This window comes from Sebastes umbrosus, chromosome 6, assembly GCF_015220745.1.
Source record: "Sebastes umbrosus isolate fSebUmb1 chromosome 6, fSebUmb1.pri, whole genome shotgun sequence".
NCBI classification, from domain to species: domain Eukaryota; kingdom Metazoa; phylum Chordata; class Actinopteri; order Perciformes; family Sebastidae; genus Sebastes; species Sebastes umbrosus.
This window is the reverse complement of record NC_051274.1, coordinates 12,802,405-12,818,160: the sequence shown is the minus strand read 5'-3', so window position 1 is coordinate 12,818,160 and position 15,756 is coordinate 12,802,405. Positions and strand designations below refer to the sequence as shown.

At 40.1% G+C, this 15,756-nt stretch overlaps 2 protein-coding genes across 2 annotated transcripts; both read left to right on the top strand.

Annotated features, from left to right (window-relative positions):
• The first annotated feature begins 1,309 nt into the window (after window positions 1–1,309).
• Window positions 1,310–4,413, top strand: fam110a (family with sequence similarity 110 member A). The gene is made up of 2 exons (XM_037773932.1): window positions 1,310–1,495; window positions 2,658–4,413. The coding sequence occupies exon 2, from the start codon at window positions 2,797–2,799 to the stop codon at window positions 4,051–4,053; it is 1,257 nt and encodes a 418-aa protein (XP_037629860.1). The 5' UTR covers window positions 1,310–1,495; window positions 2,658–2,796; the 3' UTR covers window positions 4,054–4,413.
• Window positions 4,414–4,528: 115 nt separating this feature from the next.
• mfsd2al2 (major facilitator superfamily domain containing 2a-like 2) lies at window positions 4,529–15,714 on the top strand. The gene is made up of 13 exons (XM_037774131.1): window positions 4,529–4,588; window positions 6,539–6,864; window positions 6,970–7,102; window positions 8,126–8,204; window positions 9,546–9,780; window positions 10,841–10,950; window positions 11,127–11,248; window positions 11,452–11,535; window positions 11,672–11,755; window positions 11,858–11,970; window positions 12,212–12,355; window positions 12,442–12,618; window positions 14,293–15,714. Exons 1-13 carry the CDS (start codon window positions 4,529–4,531, stop codon window positions 14,642–14,644), a joined length of 2,019 nt encoding a protein of 672 aa, XP_037630059.1. The 3' UTR covers window positions 14,645–15,714.
• Window positions 15,715–15,756: the final 42 nt, after the last annotated feature.

The following is a 15,756-nucleotide window of genomic DNA, read 5'->3' as shown; positions in this document are numbered from 1 at the left end:
AGTTGTGTACACATATGCTTGACGTTCAAGTGGTCAAGTCGTGAGAACACCACTGTTAAGTAACGCCAATATTAACGTTAAAATATAGCAAGCCAGCAAGCAAATAATGCGAGAAATGGAAATGAGAGAGGAAAAAAGGAGTTGAAAATATCAACATTTTCCTCAGACATATTATAAAATGACAAAGAATTACAATATACGACTAAAAGTACATTATATTCACATATTATGTAACGAAAAATGTACTTCCATGGCCTCCGCCATTTCTGACAACGTCAACAAACACGTCGCAACTTGTGAGCTTTCAGAAACTTTCATCAAAACACGAAGTCGTGAATGCCACAAGAGGGGGGCGTTCATATGGGCTCTTCTCGTGAACACAGTGAACACAACCCCATTTGAAGGCACCATATGTTCCAGACACACTACTTAGCAAAACGAAGCACAACAAACCTCCGAAAATTCACTACCTTAAATTTGACGGTATTCACTTCTCATTGTTTGACTTTTTGAGATGTTACAGTGTACAAAATGTGAGCGTATGAGTCATGTGAGTAGTGGTGAATGTAGAGTGATTATTGTTCAGGTTATAATGTAACATCCAAGGGAGGGCTGACTCAACTGTGTTACAGTTTATTTGAACAAACTGCCGTGACCCTGAAGTGAAATGTTCATTTACATATGCAAACTGACAGTAGCACGTCTGACCAGGAACTGACAGCTCATTCCTCCGTCATGGTTTGTTAAAGGAATATTAAATATATCTTATACTGTAACCATGTTTCTGTGCTCTTATGTGCACTTTTTATATATATATAGCTGTAATATATTACAGTCATCAATACTAAATGGCCAAATATTATGGAATGGAGTATGACGAACTGTGGTAGTTTTATGATTGTCAAAGTATCGCACAAAAGAGAATGTGAGTGAATTATGGTTTGTTATGTTTGTATACATTCATGTCTTTAATCAAAACACTTGTATGACTTTTTAAGGTCATTTATTTTTATATTCTTGGTGTAGGTGGCTGTTCTTTCTTGTTTTGTTTCGGGTAAGAGGAAGAGATTATACTTTCTGTTTCTCTATCTTGTGTGAGGCAACTTTATGATGATATTAAATTTGTCTAAATTGTCCCGTTGTGTACTTTATTATTCTACACTTTACACATACTAGACCTTTGAACCGCTTGTCAGCATGCAGATGAACTATGAGTTCTTATCATCTAGCAGCTAGCAGCTCAACACAATGGCAGGGATCATGTGACCAGAAAGAAGTCGGTTTATATCCTTGTAGGAGAGGGATTGGACCAATCGGCGAGAGGAGGGCGGACTCAGGAGGAGCACACATGAGTTGTCAAACAGGTTTGTCTTGAGCTGCTAAATCCTCTCAAACACATTCACACACATTCTCCTCAACAGGGCAGCACAGTGAGTACGCTGGGCTGAAACAAGCAACCCAAGAGAGGCTCAGGACACCAACAGGGACTGTCAAGGTGAGTTTTCTGTAGAAATGAAAGTACAAATGAAAGAAAAGGAACTGTCTTTAACAGCTAACCCACACCTTGATAAGCAGAAGCAGAGCTGAGCTTGTCAGGACAAGATTGGTGGAGGCCTTGAATACTTTCTGTTGTTTACCTCTCTTTGTGTGTTTCTCTCTTTCTTCTTCGCTCCATGTTTGTCATTTACTCTCAATGGCCGAACATGCTGCCACTTGACTCAGAACTATAAAATGAGTGGCTCTATTTATGTTTGTGTGACTCACCTCTAGACATTCCTCTTTGCTTTGTAATAACACACCAGCCTGCTACCCTTTTAATGATATATATATATATATATATCCTGGTGCTGCTTGGTTGTTCTCGCCTGTAAACTTTGCTTTTGTGGATCTGTAAGGTTAAGATTACAGAAAGATTCCCTGCTATCAGCAGGAGTTTGGCCTGGCTCAGACTGGAATGGCAAATATGTAGAGAATGTGACTGGTAGATGCAGACTTTTTCAAACCGTGTCTTAAGCACAGAAGGAAGTGCCTGCATTTACCAAGTTCACTATTGTGACCTTCGCCACAGTTCTGCACACAAAGAGGGATGCTAAATTGACCCTCGTTGTTGTGACTTTACTTAACCTACAGAGGCTTGTAGTTTAGGCCGCTACAAACCCTGGCAACTGGCTGCTTTATTTAAAGATGGGAAGCCATTGTTCCCATAGCAGCTGTTGGTGTGTGTGTGATCTGCTCTGCATTGCCTCCAGACAATAGCTTGTTGACAGCTGTCCTGATGCACCTCCCCATCACACACACACTTCTGCCACTCTTTTCACCGGTCTTCTACTGACTGGAAATGAATTGTCAGTTTTATTGTGTGTTTGTCTGCGGAGAGATGGATGGCTGAAGGGTGATTGTTCAGATCCTGTCGGAGCCGGCAGCCAATGAAGTTTTGAGATGGAGAAGGTTTGAAGCGGCTGATTGGTTCAGTCTTAAAGAAAGGGGAGGGTTTATGGGTGGAGGTGTTCTTTGTGGAGGTGGCTGTGTCCTGTCGGTGTTAGAGTCTTAAAAGTGACTGAAGAAGACGCTTGCTTGTCTTTTAAGGTAGATGTTTTATTGACTGCTCATTTATTGAGCTGTCTTTGTCATGACTGATGTGTGTCTCTTTTCCACAGAAAGTCCAAATGCCAGTTCAACTGAGATGCTGAGATTACTCAAATTCTGCGGAACCAGGAGATTTACTCCAAGGTGGCCGAAGACAAAGCTGTGAACAGAAAGTGCACAAGGACAGGTACGACTACTAGTTTTACAAAAATGCCTTTGGAGACTCTCCAGCACCCTGCCAGGCAGCCAGCGAGGACCGCTGTGGCTGCCACGCCACCACGCTTGCGGCCCAAGGGGCCAGTGGGGCCAGACTTCTACCGGCAGCGCAAGACAACAGCAGGCGGACCAAAGCAGAGTGCGGTGGAGAGGCTGGAAGCAGACAAGGCCAAATATGTCAAGAGTCAGGTGGCTCTTTCTAAACAGCAGCCGGTCAGGCCTCCTGTAATGCGTAAACCTCTGCTGAACCCCAGAACTGCTCTGCAGCCCACCAGGAAGACACCCACCCAAACCAAAACAAAGCAGGAGGTAGTCCAGCTCAACCTGGAGGATCTGAGTAACCTGATCAGTGGTGTGAACGATGGTGCTGCTGTAAACTCAGAGGACAGTGACGCTCCTAATGGTGTTGCTACTTCACACAGCTCTCCTTGCTCCACACCTGCAGGGGCGCAGCAGAAGAAGGAGCGGCCGTGTCCACCCCCTCGTCCCGACTGGTCCAGTCCAGCTAAGGTGAGATTAAAAGCCTCTGGACCTGCCAGGGTAGAGAATCCCAGTTCTCCTGGGTCTCCAGCTGCAGGGACCGTACGCAGAGTGGACGTCATGCCTCAGGCCAGCCCTGCGAGGACACCCGGCAGACCGCCTCAGTACATCCGGCAGCCCCTTCAGCCCATACCTTTACACTCCCAGTTTCCACTCCGCCCGGCTACCTCACACCTGCGTCTCTTCCACACCAGAACAACACCACGTCCTTCTCCTCTGAAACCTGTTGTTGCTCTATCTAAACCTGACAATCCTCTCTTCTCTCCAGCTGAAACCCCCGTCCCCGCTCCCCCCGTCCTCCCTGTTTTCCCTCCTCGGTCCCCAGCGATTACCCGTTTGTCCTCCTCCAGTTCCAGGAAGCGCCCCTCCCTGACCCGCTCTAAATCGGACATGAGTGACCGGTGCTCCCGAGCCGGGACAGAGATGGAGCGCTTCTTCAACCTGTGCGGTTTGGACCCCGCTGACCTCCAGCTGACGGGGTCTAATTCTGACATTGTGTCCATGGCCCGTTTCCGCAGCGTGAGCGCTCCAGGGTCCGAGTGCGCAGGCTCTGGTAGAGAAGATGAAGATGAGGAGGAAGAGGATGCTGGCAACGCTGCAGAGCGTGTTCCCTATGGTGTTTCTGTTATTGAGAGAAATGCCAGAGTGATCAAATGGCTGTATGGACTCCGTCAGGCCAAAGACAATGCAAGTAAGAGCACCAATTTATAGGGTGCTGTTAGATGGTCTGCAAGATTTAAAATAATAAAAAATCCAACATGTCACCATTGCAAAACACAAAGAGTGATGGGATTAAACGGAGCTATGTTTTATAGGGATGGATACAATTTGTCTGACAAATAATTCACTTCCATGTGGTCCCATTGTTTGTTTTGTTTTATATTTTTATTTTATTTTACAGAATAAGAAATGTTGACATTTTTGTTATTGAAAACAGAAAGGGTTATTTTTACTCTGAGAAAGTCTGCAATTTTTTTTGTAATTTTTTCTTTTCATAATGGGGATGTTGTAGCGTCATCTCTGGTCACGATCATGTAAATAAACGGCATTAAAGATTGAATGATGAAAGCATCTCGTTTGGCACCCAGTAATTTATTTTAGAGAATCATAGTGATACATTTTTCCTCACAGGGCACAAGGTCAGACTCTAATTGTGTTTTTATGGAATCATAGGTTTGAAATAGTCATGGAGAGGAAGAACAAGCTTCATTTGATGAAGGAAAGTTTCACTGCTGTTCCACAAGAGGTCAGAGCAGTCCATACAGTCTATCAGTGCAGGAGTATCTCGGATCTCTTACTGATAATCCAATGAAAACTGTGGCCCTTTTGTGCCATACTCAGACTATTGTAGGAACTGCTATTGAGGAAAATATTACTTTTTTAAAAAAATTAAATTCAAAGTATTTTGTTTAATGTTGCACTTTGTCAAATTCTTATCATCTTTAGAGTTCATATCTAGCATTTAAAACAGACCTGCAGCCAAACTCTGTTCAAATGTTCCAACAAATACAGTAAAATCATGATTAATATTCCTAAAATGTTTTGTCAAGGAAATGCACACTTAATAATCTTTGTTGTTGAGCCAGTTCATTCATTCTTACTATAGATGCGAGCAGGTGGGCTGGATAACAGCGCCTCAAAGGAGTTGTTCAACCACATTTCAGTGTCAAACAACTTGAATAGAGTTTGTGTGTGGAGGGAGCTGCTATTGTGGAAGATTGTAAGTGGCGGTCTGCATGTGGCGTTATTCTTCTTAGCTTCAAACGATGAGTTGTTTTAAGAATTTTACAAATCAAGTACAAACCTTAAAGAGTCAGTTATTGAAACAGACCACAGATAGAAACTCATGCAGCGAAGGTCAGCAGAGGGTAAGTTTTTCCAAATTAAATATTTCTTCTACTTGTTTTACCTACTTTTGCATTCATATTCAAAACAGGGCAGGAAAATATTCACCATTTCAGTGAAGATTTTGTCAGACTCATTTGCTAAAATTATTATTTTATGTATTTCTCCCTCAGATGTGACCTACAGATGATGGAGGTTTTAAATTAAATCCTTAAAGCAATAGTATTACTGTTTTTATGGATTGTTTTGATGCATTGTTGGAAACAAAAGTGTAATTTTGAGTGTAAGCGAAGCAAGAATTAAAAATGTTATTATTTGAAAAACAGAAAAACATGCTCCAAGAGGTTTTGTCTTCTCAAAACTCCTCATACAATCATCAAAATCACATACTGGTGTCTAAAAACAAAAAACTCCTCTCTCAAAATGAAACCTGCAGTTTTTTTTAAACATATATTTATTGATTTCATACATTTATCACATTGTACATACAACACAGAACCTTCCCCCAAATTGTACATAATAATAATAATAAAAATCACATGAAAATAAATAGATAAACATGAAGTTAAAACGGATATAGATTTACACAAAAAATGTAATGAAGTAAATAAATAGAATAAAAATAAATTGAATTAAATTATTTTCAGAATACGGTCACACACATAAAACGACACACATTCCTCACAATAGATTAGTCATTTTTATTTAAACTTCACACTTCTAGTGCCTCTTCCAATTTTAACAAATTCCAAAAACATTTCCCAAATGTCTTAAAAACTCTGAAGCTTTCTTCCTAACTATATATGTGAGTTTCTCAAGAGCCAAACTTGAACCTGCGGTCATTTAGTGGAGATACACAAAACTGACAATAGATTAAATTTGATATTTTAGGCAGTCTTGCCTGTCATTTAGATCGGGTCATAGACTTTAATCCATGTCACCTATTGTTATATTCTTCCATATTCCATATAATATTCTTGTTCGGTCTCTCCTAAACTGGTAACAAACCTGTTGTGTCTCTTCTCATGTAACTTCATACTGATTATACAGTCAAAAGTTTTGTACGTCTGCATGTATTCATACCGTAAATGAGTCGACACCAGATTTCTACTCATTGGGAAGAAGATTGAGAGTATTGTAATCCCATTTGAAATCTGCCTTTAAAATGTCCTGCAACCCACGCTTCCACTGTGATAGCTGTGTGAAAAGTGTGTGAACAGAACTGTTGGCAGAAGTGCATCAAATCAACAGAGCAAAAACTGTGTATACACAAAATCAGCTGAATGTTTGAAGTGATTTTTCAATAGACAACAGAAAAATGTCCCTCCCCCTTCCTCTTTGTTCTTCACAGGAGTCGGGGGGGATTCCTGTGGCCAGGAAGGTGTGTTATGCTGTGGGTGACGTCCCATATCAGATTACAACAGCAGCTATAACTGTTTCCCTGCAGATCTTTCTTCTGGATGTTGTGCAGGTATACGAGATCTGTATTTCTTCCCGCACCATCCTATGTGCTTATCTTAATTTCAAAATAAAGTATGTCAGTGTTTCACAGATGGAGGCCTCTTATGTCTCAATGATCCTCTTTGTGAGCCGGGCCTGGGATGCTGTGACCGACCCTCTGATTGGATATCTGGTGAGCTGCAGTAACTGGACGCCCATCGGCAAACTCACTCCATGGTTGGTTGGTGGAGCCGCATGTTTAACACACTTCATATTGAATTAAGCTGCGATTCATTCCCCCTGGCTCTGCATTCAACAGAACCCACCATGTTTATCCCACAGGCTGATTCTCTCCACTCCATTCGCCATCCTGTTCTATCTGCTGCTGTGGTTTGTGCCACAAGGTTGGATGTCTCAGGGCCTCAGCGTGCTGTGGTTCCTCACAGCGGCCTGCCTGTTCGAGACCCTCATGAGTGTAAGTCAGTGTAAGTGTTACAGGCACTTCTCGCTCAGTAAGTACTTGGATATTTCCATTTTGTTCAATTTCATACTTCTACGTCACTGCATTTCAGAGGGAAATATTGCACTTTTGGATACACTACATTTATCTGACAGCTGCAGTTCATAGTTACTTTTCAAATTAAGATTTCACATTAAAAAAGACATATGATAGGCTTATAAAGTACAATACAATTACAAAAAAAGCAATTACAAAGTGTCTATTGTCTAATAGTCCCTTGTCTGAGGTTTCAGACCACCAAACTTTTCAGATGGTTTCATTTCCATAACTTTTCGAGGCCCAAAATTATCAAATATTTCACAAAAAAAAACAAAGATTAGAGAACAGTCCAAAATCTGTAAACAAATTTGTGTATTAGACCTTCTTTCTTCTCTCATTAATCCTCTCACGACCCCTCATATTTATCTTGTGACCCTTTGGAGGAGCCTGCCTGACCCCAGGCTGAGAACCACTGGACTAAACTAACTAAATGTAAATAAAGTAGTTAAAACTAACACCACCTCGACTAGCTACAACAGTAGCCTATAATTCTGCTTACACATTGGATACATCAGTAACATACTAATGTCAGATAGAATATTACTTTTGATACTTTAGGTGCATTTTGCGGATAATACTTTTACTTAAATACACTTTTGAATTATACTTGGAATGTATATTTGAGTATTATATTTTAATGAGTATTTCTTTACATTGTTGTTTTGGTAGCCTTATTTTATTTAAGTAAAGGTTTTGAGTACTTCTTCCGCCACTACTTGTACCCATTTCTTAATCATCCATCCACCATCTCGTGCTTCGGTATACTTTTGCCCCCTTCATCTTCCTCATGTCACCATGGTGACAGAATTTCCTACTGGTCTCATGTCACTGTTGCTGCCGCCGTTTCGCTCCAAGCTGTGCGTCACCATGACTACTGAGTTTCACACTGCTCATGTGCTGTCAGCTGGTGTCATGTTTTCCCCTGTCGTCCATTAACAGTGCTACAACGTGCCCTACCTCTCACTCAACATGTTCCTGGGGGGAGATCACAGAGACAGAGACTCTGCCACGGCCTACAGTAAGAGCACCAGTACTCACAATCATCTCAGATCACCTTATTACCAGGTTGCATACAACATGTAGACCGTGATTTCCCCTCAGATTCATCACACTTCTTCAGTGTCTGATTGTAACCAAGTATGTATACTCAACTGCTGTACTTGAGTACAAATTTGAGGTACTTTGCAGCTTTATACGTCTACTCTACTACATCTTAGCAACAAATATTGTACTTTTTTACTTCACTTCATTTGTCTGACAGCTTTTCAGATTGCAACAACCACATATTCTTCCCTTCCAACGAAGACAAAATTGCATTTTTTTTTTTTCTGATAAACTGAAGGATTAAGTGTTCCTTTATGGGATGAGAAAATTCTCCTTCTCCTTAAGATAAATAAACTGCTGGAAAATGCATCATCACAGCAGAAAACAGGGCTGTTTTTCGGAGCAACTTCAGGACAAGTTGACTTTTTAAAGATAGGCTACATGTTTCTCACAGGACGACGTTACAAATATTTGATGATTTTATAGAATATGATGCATTGCTTTAGATTAAATTACCCAACAGTATATAAAGGAGTATAAAATAGCAAAACTTTAAGCATCTACAGCAGTAAAATGCAACATACACATTAATGCAGCAGTTATATTCATCCAAAAATATCATATATAATAGTAAAACACACATATAGGCTACACATACTTTTACTTAAAGGTCCAATATTGTAAAAAGTGAGATTTTCAGGTCTTTTACATTATAAAGCAAGTTTAAGTGCTATATAAATACTGTTAAACTATCAAAACGCTCAATATACGGAGAAATACACACAGCCCGTATTCAGAAATTGCGCGTTTGAAACAAGCCGTTAGGATTTCTGTCCATTTGTGATGTCACAAATATACAATATTTAGACCATTACCCGGTTTTAATCGTAAACATTCTAAATGTGTCCCAGTTTATTTCCTGTTGCAGTGTATGTGAATGATATCAGGTGACAGGAAGTAAACATGGACCCAAACTGTTGTCAAGCAACGCAATTCCGTTGCAATTCCATTGAAATGCACTAAAACGGAGTGTTTCAGACAGAGAGTAAATACAGGTATATTCAGGTAGACAGTATGAGGAAAATAATGTGTTTTTTGAATATTACAGCATGTAAACATGTTCTATTAGAAACACAAAATACAAGTATAAACCTGAAAATGAGCACGATATGGGACCTTTAAGTAAGGTTTTGAATGCAGGACTTTGATTTGTGGTGGAGTATTTTCACAGTGTGGTACTACATCTTTTAGTAAGGATCTGAATACTTCTTCCATCACTGAACTTCATGTCCCCTTCTCTGTCCTTTTCTGGCAGGAATGAGTGTGAAGATGGTGGCCATGCTGTTGGCTTCTGTAATTCAGGGTCAAGTTGTATCTGTGTACAACACAGAAAAGCAAGAGGCCTGTCTACATCAGGACCAGGCTCATGAAACAACACCTCAAAGCACATCATCTTCATCACAAACTGATGCACCACTTCAAGAAACGGTAGATAAAAATGTGAAGATACAAGCGGTCACGCTGGCTGAGATAACACTCATATTTCTGTAGCAGCCAGGCGGCATTGCTTTAGCATTGTACTCACTCACATAGTCCCAGGGGTATCTTGTTACCCTGTAATTTACTGTTCTTAACTCAGGCTTTGTTGTGTGTTCATCTGTGTGTGTTCTCAGTGTTGAGAAACAGAGTAGATTATGGAGTTAGCTTGGTAACCTAAAAGGTAGGCAGCAATGATGTCAGACTAAAGCAGGGGTCAGCAACCTTTACTATCAAAAGAGCCATTTTAGGCAAAAAAATCTGTCTGGAGCCGCAAAACATTTGAGCATTGTGATGAAGGTAACACAGTTAATAGTCTAAGTATATAATATATAAGTCTAATGCAGTGAGGGCCAAAGAGCAAATGTACTACGGAGTATTAGGGCCACATTGAGGGAAAAAACATCTGAGATTTCCAGAATAAAGTCATAACTTAACAAGAAAACAAAAGTTGTAATATTACGAGAATAAAGTCATAACTTAATGAGAAAAAAAAGTCGTAATATTACGAGAATAAAGTCATAATTTAACGAGAAAAAAATAAAATAACATGTAAAATTACTACTTTATAATATCATGACTTTATTCTCATATTACTATGACTTTTTTCTCGTAAACCTATGACTTTATTCTTATAATACTATGACTTTATTCTGGTAATATTATGATTTTATTCTCAAAATCTCAGATTTATTTTTTTTCCCTCAATGTGGCCCTAATACTCCGTCGTACCGTCGTACCGTCGTACCGTCGTACCGTCGTACCTTAGACCTACAACAATGATAAATAAAAATGAAAATGTAAACAAAAAACAGTTATTCATTTCCATTTTTATAAATCCACAGGGAGCCACTGGAGAGGGGCTGAAGAGCCGCATGTGGCTCCGGAGCCGCAGGTTGCTTGAAGTAGAATAACGGTTCTTCACATGATTTAAAGGCAAAGTAATCCCAAAATAAGATTAACAGAACAACACATTTTAAGCAGGAAGGACTGTTCATGTGTTTTTGTATGCCTCTGAGGGTGTGTTTGTTGGCAGCATAATATTGTGCTTTATTTATCTTTAATTGTTTAATGTGTGTATTTTGCCTCCCAGCGAAAGGCCTTCCTGACCTCAGCTCTGATCATGGGTGCCATATTTTTCCTCTGCAGCCTGGTTCTCTTCCTGGGGGTGAAGGAGCAGCGGGGTGAGTCATTCAGAAGTGACCAATGGTTAATCATCAAATACTACGAATATAACAGATTTTTTGTTGTTAAGCTGCTTGACTTTGTTCCATTACAATACAATGCAAAGTATTGTATACCCTAAAGTTGTGGCATTTCACTCCCCTTCCTTGACATGTCATTTGGGTTTTATTTCCAGCTCCACTCTGCTCGGATGAGAAAGTACGACCGCCCTATTTGACCTCGCTGAAGATGCTGATATGTCACATTCCTTACCAACGACTGGTGCTTGGCTTTGTTTTTAGTGCACTTGCATTTCAGGTACAGTTTGAGCTCATAGTGGCTATGTTGCATGCCTCTTAACCTGATGTACCTGTGATGAAGATTAGCTAATAAGATAAGATAATAATCCTTGTATAACCATCTTTTTTTTGGTTTTGTGTTTTCAAAAGACATGCATGTATGCATTGGTTATCAAAGCATAATTATTTTTTATTTTATGTCCCGTATCTCTTTTATCTCAGATGTCTTTGGGTAATTTTGCACTATTCTGCAGCCATGCAGCTGGGCAGGGAGCCCAGTTCCAGCACCTCCTATTGGTTCTACTGGTAAAATGCAACTAACTAAAATCACACACTCTGCTCACCAAGATGTTTATATATGCAGCATTTCAAAAACCTTCTAAGGATTTACAAGACAAGACACATTTTAAATTTTTAATGAAATGTCTCATTATTTCTGCAGGTTTCTGCCTCAGTAGCAGTTCCTCTGTGGCAAACAGTTCTTCTGAGAATAGGAAAAAAGCCCACCGTTTTCATTGGACTATCAGTAAGAAATCACACATATCGCTGTATAATAATCTGAATGATGAGAGTACTTTTCCACACCTTCAATCTCCTTCTTATTGTAAGGCCTGTTTATGTCTCTCAGCTCTTCATCCCAGCAGTGATTATAGTTGCCTGTGTTCCCAGTAACCTGCCAGTCTTCATGGTTATGTGCGTTCTGATGGGATTCAGCGTGGCGACCATATTCTTGCTACCCTGGTGAGTCAGCTCCCAGCGAGGACACGCAGTTCCCAAACCTTTCTCAGACTGCCTGTCAGATCTAATCAGTATCAGAAGTGAATGTTGTGCACATGAATCATTCACATCGCCTCTACCTGACCCTGGCCAGTGATGAATATTCTAGCAACGATCTGTTTTGTTGACTGGTCAATTCTCCTCATCTAAACTGACAATGTGGTTTTGATATGATATATGTCAGCTTGTTGTCTATCTGCTGCAGGTCTATGCTCCCAGATGTGATCGACGACTTTGCCGTGAGACACCCCTTCTGCAAAGACCTGGAGCCCCTGTTTTTCTCTTGTTATGCCTTCTGCAGTAAGCTGGCAGGAGGCTTGTCTGTTGGCATCTCAACCATGACATTACAGTGAGTCAGCTTTCCGTCCACTCACTTTGTGTTATGTGTGTGTACGTCTGTTGGTCCGCCACATTTTGGTTTCTCCTCATCTGCAGGTTTGTGGGCTACAGAGCGGGTGCGTGTAACCATGGCGACGGAGTGGTGACGGCTCTGATAGTGCTGTTCACACCTGTTCCCATCGCACTTCTGCTGATAGGGATGATCTTTTTTCGCTCCTACCCGATCAATGAGAGGCAATGTTTGCAGCTCCAGGAACAACTGACCACAATTCAGTAAGTTGCTTTTCCGGTGAACTATCCTCAAAAGGTGAACCCACAAATGGTTCCTGAACCTGCAGAGTATTATAACCTGAATCTGCAGCTCCCCTCCTCAGCTTTATGAAGCTTTATAGTGAGTTTCAGCTCATTGTTTAGCTGTCCGACCCACAACTTTACTATTTTGGTTCACTCTCACCGCTCTCATAGGCAGCTGTCTTCAGTGCAAAAGCTCTAAAAACCAACTGTACACCACCTGCTCAGCACCAAACTTCAGGCACAGTTGGCGACTAGCTGGTGAACATAATGGAGCAACAGCTAAACAGATATTTCCCTCAGCTGTTGATAGAGATTTTTTTTTGAGAGCAAAACTATCATGCAATGAAAAAATGTTTTATTGCAAGTAAAATAAAATTGTGATTAAAAGTTTATTAATGCAAATCTAAAAGTTTTGCTGTCCTCCGGTGCTCCTAACGGCATCTGCAAGATTTCACAGACCAGAGGAAAACAAGCAGTAAGAGCTGATCCGACCTCCGACCAAACGGTCAAACTAGGCAGCGCTGATCAAATATGAATCAATATTATGTTACGTTAATGCCTATTTCTGGCCTCAAATGTTTTCAGAATCATCTTGTAGTACACGGTTTAGCTGTAAATAGACAAAGTTTCTGACGCAGCTGCCATTCTAAAATCTGTTGAAGGAACGCCGAGTTCCGGTCACATGACCGGAGCACAGCCAATAGCAACGCTCTCTCAATGAAATTACCTGTGATTGGTCGAGGTCTCCCGTTACAGGCTAGATTTTTTAAAGCATGAAAACAGAGCCATGAGGAGGTGCAGAAGTCTAGTTTTCTCTAAGAACACTTGAATTAAAATATGCTGAAAGGTTATTATTGAATTTTTGACCAATGATGCAAAAAAATATACTGCCTACTGATACTTTAATGAACTACTCATAACTTCCATCTTAGTAACGGCAAGAATTTAATGTTTGAACTAGTGCAAGCGGATTGCTTTTGTTTAACGATCTATGATATTGTAATGGGTTAAAAAAATACATGATTATACACATGATTTTGTCAGCCTGTGGCTACTAGCTTAGCTCAGTTAACTAGTCACTCACATAGTGGATGTTGCCAAACTGTCACTCCAATCGAGACCGGCCAATAGAGACGTGTCTTACATCTCAAAAGTAGTAATTTTGGGTAATATGCTTGTTACCTTTCTAGCCGAGAGTTGAGAAGATTGATACCATGCTAACTGAAGCTACAGCCAGGAGCCTGTTAGCTTAGCTTATTATGAAGACCAGAAACGGGGTGAAACAGCTTTGCTCTGTCCAAAGTTCAGAAATATGCCTACAGCAACTCAAAACAGTTAAATGTCTGTTCTGAAATAGCTGCAGAATAATAACAGTTGGTCTAATTAGGCAACAAGCTGTTTTTTGTGATCTGGCATAATGTGCAAAGACTGTTCTTACTCTTTCATGATTGATAATATAGGTCTCATTGAAATTCATACTTATCTTCCTTATAATAATAACTAGGCTATGTATATTATCATAGCATAATTTTCAAAAATGGCACCACATTACCAGATTACTGTCAGCTAAAACTCATTTATAGTAACATACATACATGTTTTGATTCTATGTCAGTTGTAGTCATTATAATTTTCTTTGTATTCTTTATCCAGCCCAGAAGCTACATCATCATCACCATCAGACCCAAGAGAAAACGCAGAGCAGCCAACAGATGTGAGGCCGCATGATGGTGCGACATCAACTTCACATTATCATATAAAGACCAACACATTGTACAAGTCAAATTCCTCACCAGGTTGTTACAGTCATGATAAAAAATGCTCAGTCAAGTCACCTGTCCGTTCAGATGTATCAAAGAGCCCCTCTGGAGGAGGATGTCATAAGCAGAGACTCAGCGCACTCCAGCACTCAGGAGAAGATAAATTGGGCAGAAATGTTCTTGAGAATGATCCCAGGTCTTCCTCTAGCAGGTCAAATGTGAGATCCAAAATGTCATGGGTATAGTCCGCTTCATAGTCAGCGTACAGACATGACAGTGGTATCGATCTTCTTGTCTAATGCTCGCCAAGAAGGAAAATCTTTCCCAAAAAGGTAACTTATTCCTTTAATTAGTCACATTCACTCACAAAATGAAACCTGCAACACAATCCAATACACCAATCCTGTAATACTACCTATTTATTTATAGCTTTGTATTGTTTTTGTGGCACCATGTCAGAGAGGTGCTGAATCAATGCAACGGTTTCATAAAAGTGGTATTTATGGCAGGACAACTCTTCTTTATTCACACATTTTTTAGTGAAATCTGCTGGACAAATCAGAATGTGCTTTCCCAATCCATAATCCCAAATGCATAGTGTGAGGTTCATATTAACTTACTTCATCTGAATGGACATTTGCTGCTCCTGGATCACGCCACCTTTCAGCGCGTCCTGAAAATGAACAGCTGTGCAATAGTACTTATCGTAACTACTTATCCAGGATTGTGTGGAGGATTATATTTGTTAATACTGATTGGTTGAGGAACACTCAAGTGAATATGGTGAAAAAATGACCGATTGGGCCTTTAAATTTAAATTTTGACTGTATTCTTACTGTCATGAAAAGTCCAATAAATAATTTCCATGAATATTCCCTCCAGTATTTTGAGGCTGCTTTTGTAAATTGCATCACACATGTCCTGACAGCGTTCCTCTTTTAATTGTTCTGCTTGATTTCCTTTTAGTGCTTATTTCTACAATGTTGCCTAAAAAGATGTTTAATATTTCAGAGGAGGCTTTTGCTGTCCTTGTGATTTATGTTGACTATTTGGAAGCTATAGCAGCTTCTAAATTGTAAGTAGACTACTCCAGTTGTCAATGTTTGCAACACATGCTTGAAGAGCTTTATTTTTAACTCTACACTTGGAAATTTTCTATTTTTCAATTCACACTCCTCTGCAACATTTCTGCACCTGTTCTTGCTCAAATAAATGACTTTTGTCAGTAGTTATTCATCAGTACATTTTCATCAGTTGTCATCAAACATGAAACAACATAGTTCAAAAATGCTTGTGTCCCAAAACAATACAGTAATGACACCTTCAGATCCAACATCCACATTGACAAGGCTGTCAA

Bases quoted from the DNA above. Each gene is read 5' to 3' on its own strand.
- fam110a (XM_037773932.1), top strand. From the start codon at position 2,797: ATGCCTTTGGAGACTCTCCAGCACCCTGCCAGGCAGCCAGCGAGGACC.
- mfsd2al2 (XM_037774131.1), top strand. From the start codon at position 4,529: ATGGAGAGGAAGAACAAGCTTCATTTGATGAAGGAAAGTTTCACTGCT. The intron at 11,249-11,451 runs GTACAGTTTGAG...CTTTTATCTCAG, and splicing joins TTAGTGCACTTGCATTTCAG to ATGTCTTTGGGTAATTTTGC. The intron at 12,619-14,292 runs GTAAGTTGCTTT...TTCTTTATCCAG, and splicing joins GAACAACTGACCACAATTCA to CCCAGAAGCTACATCATCAT.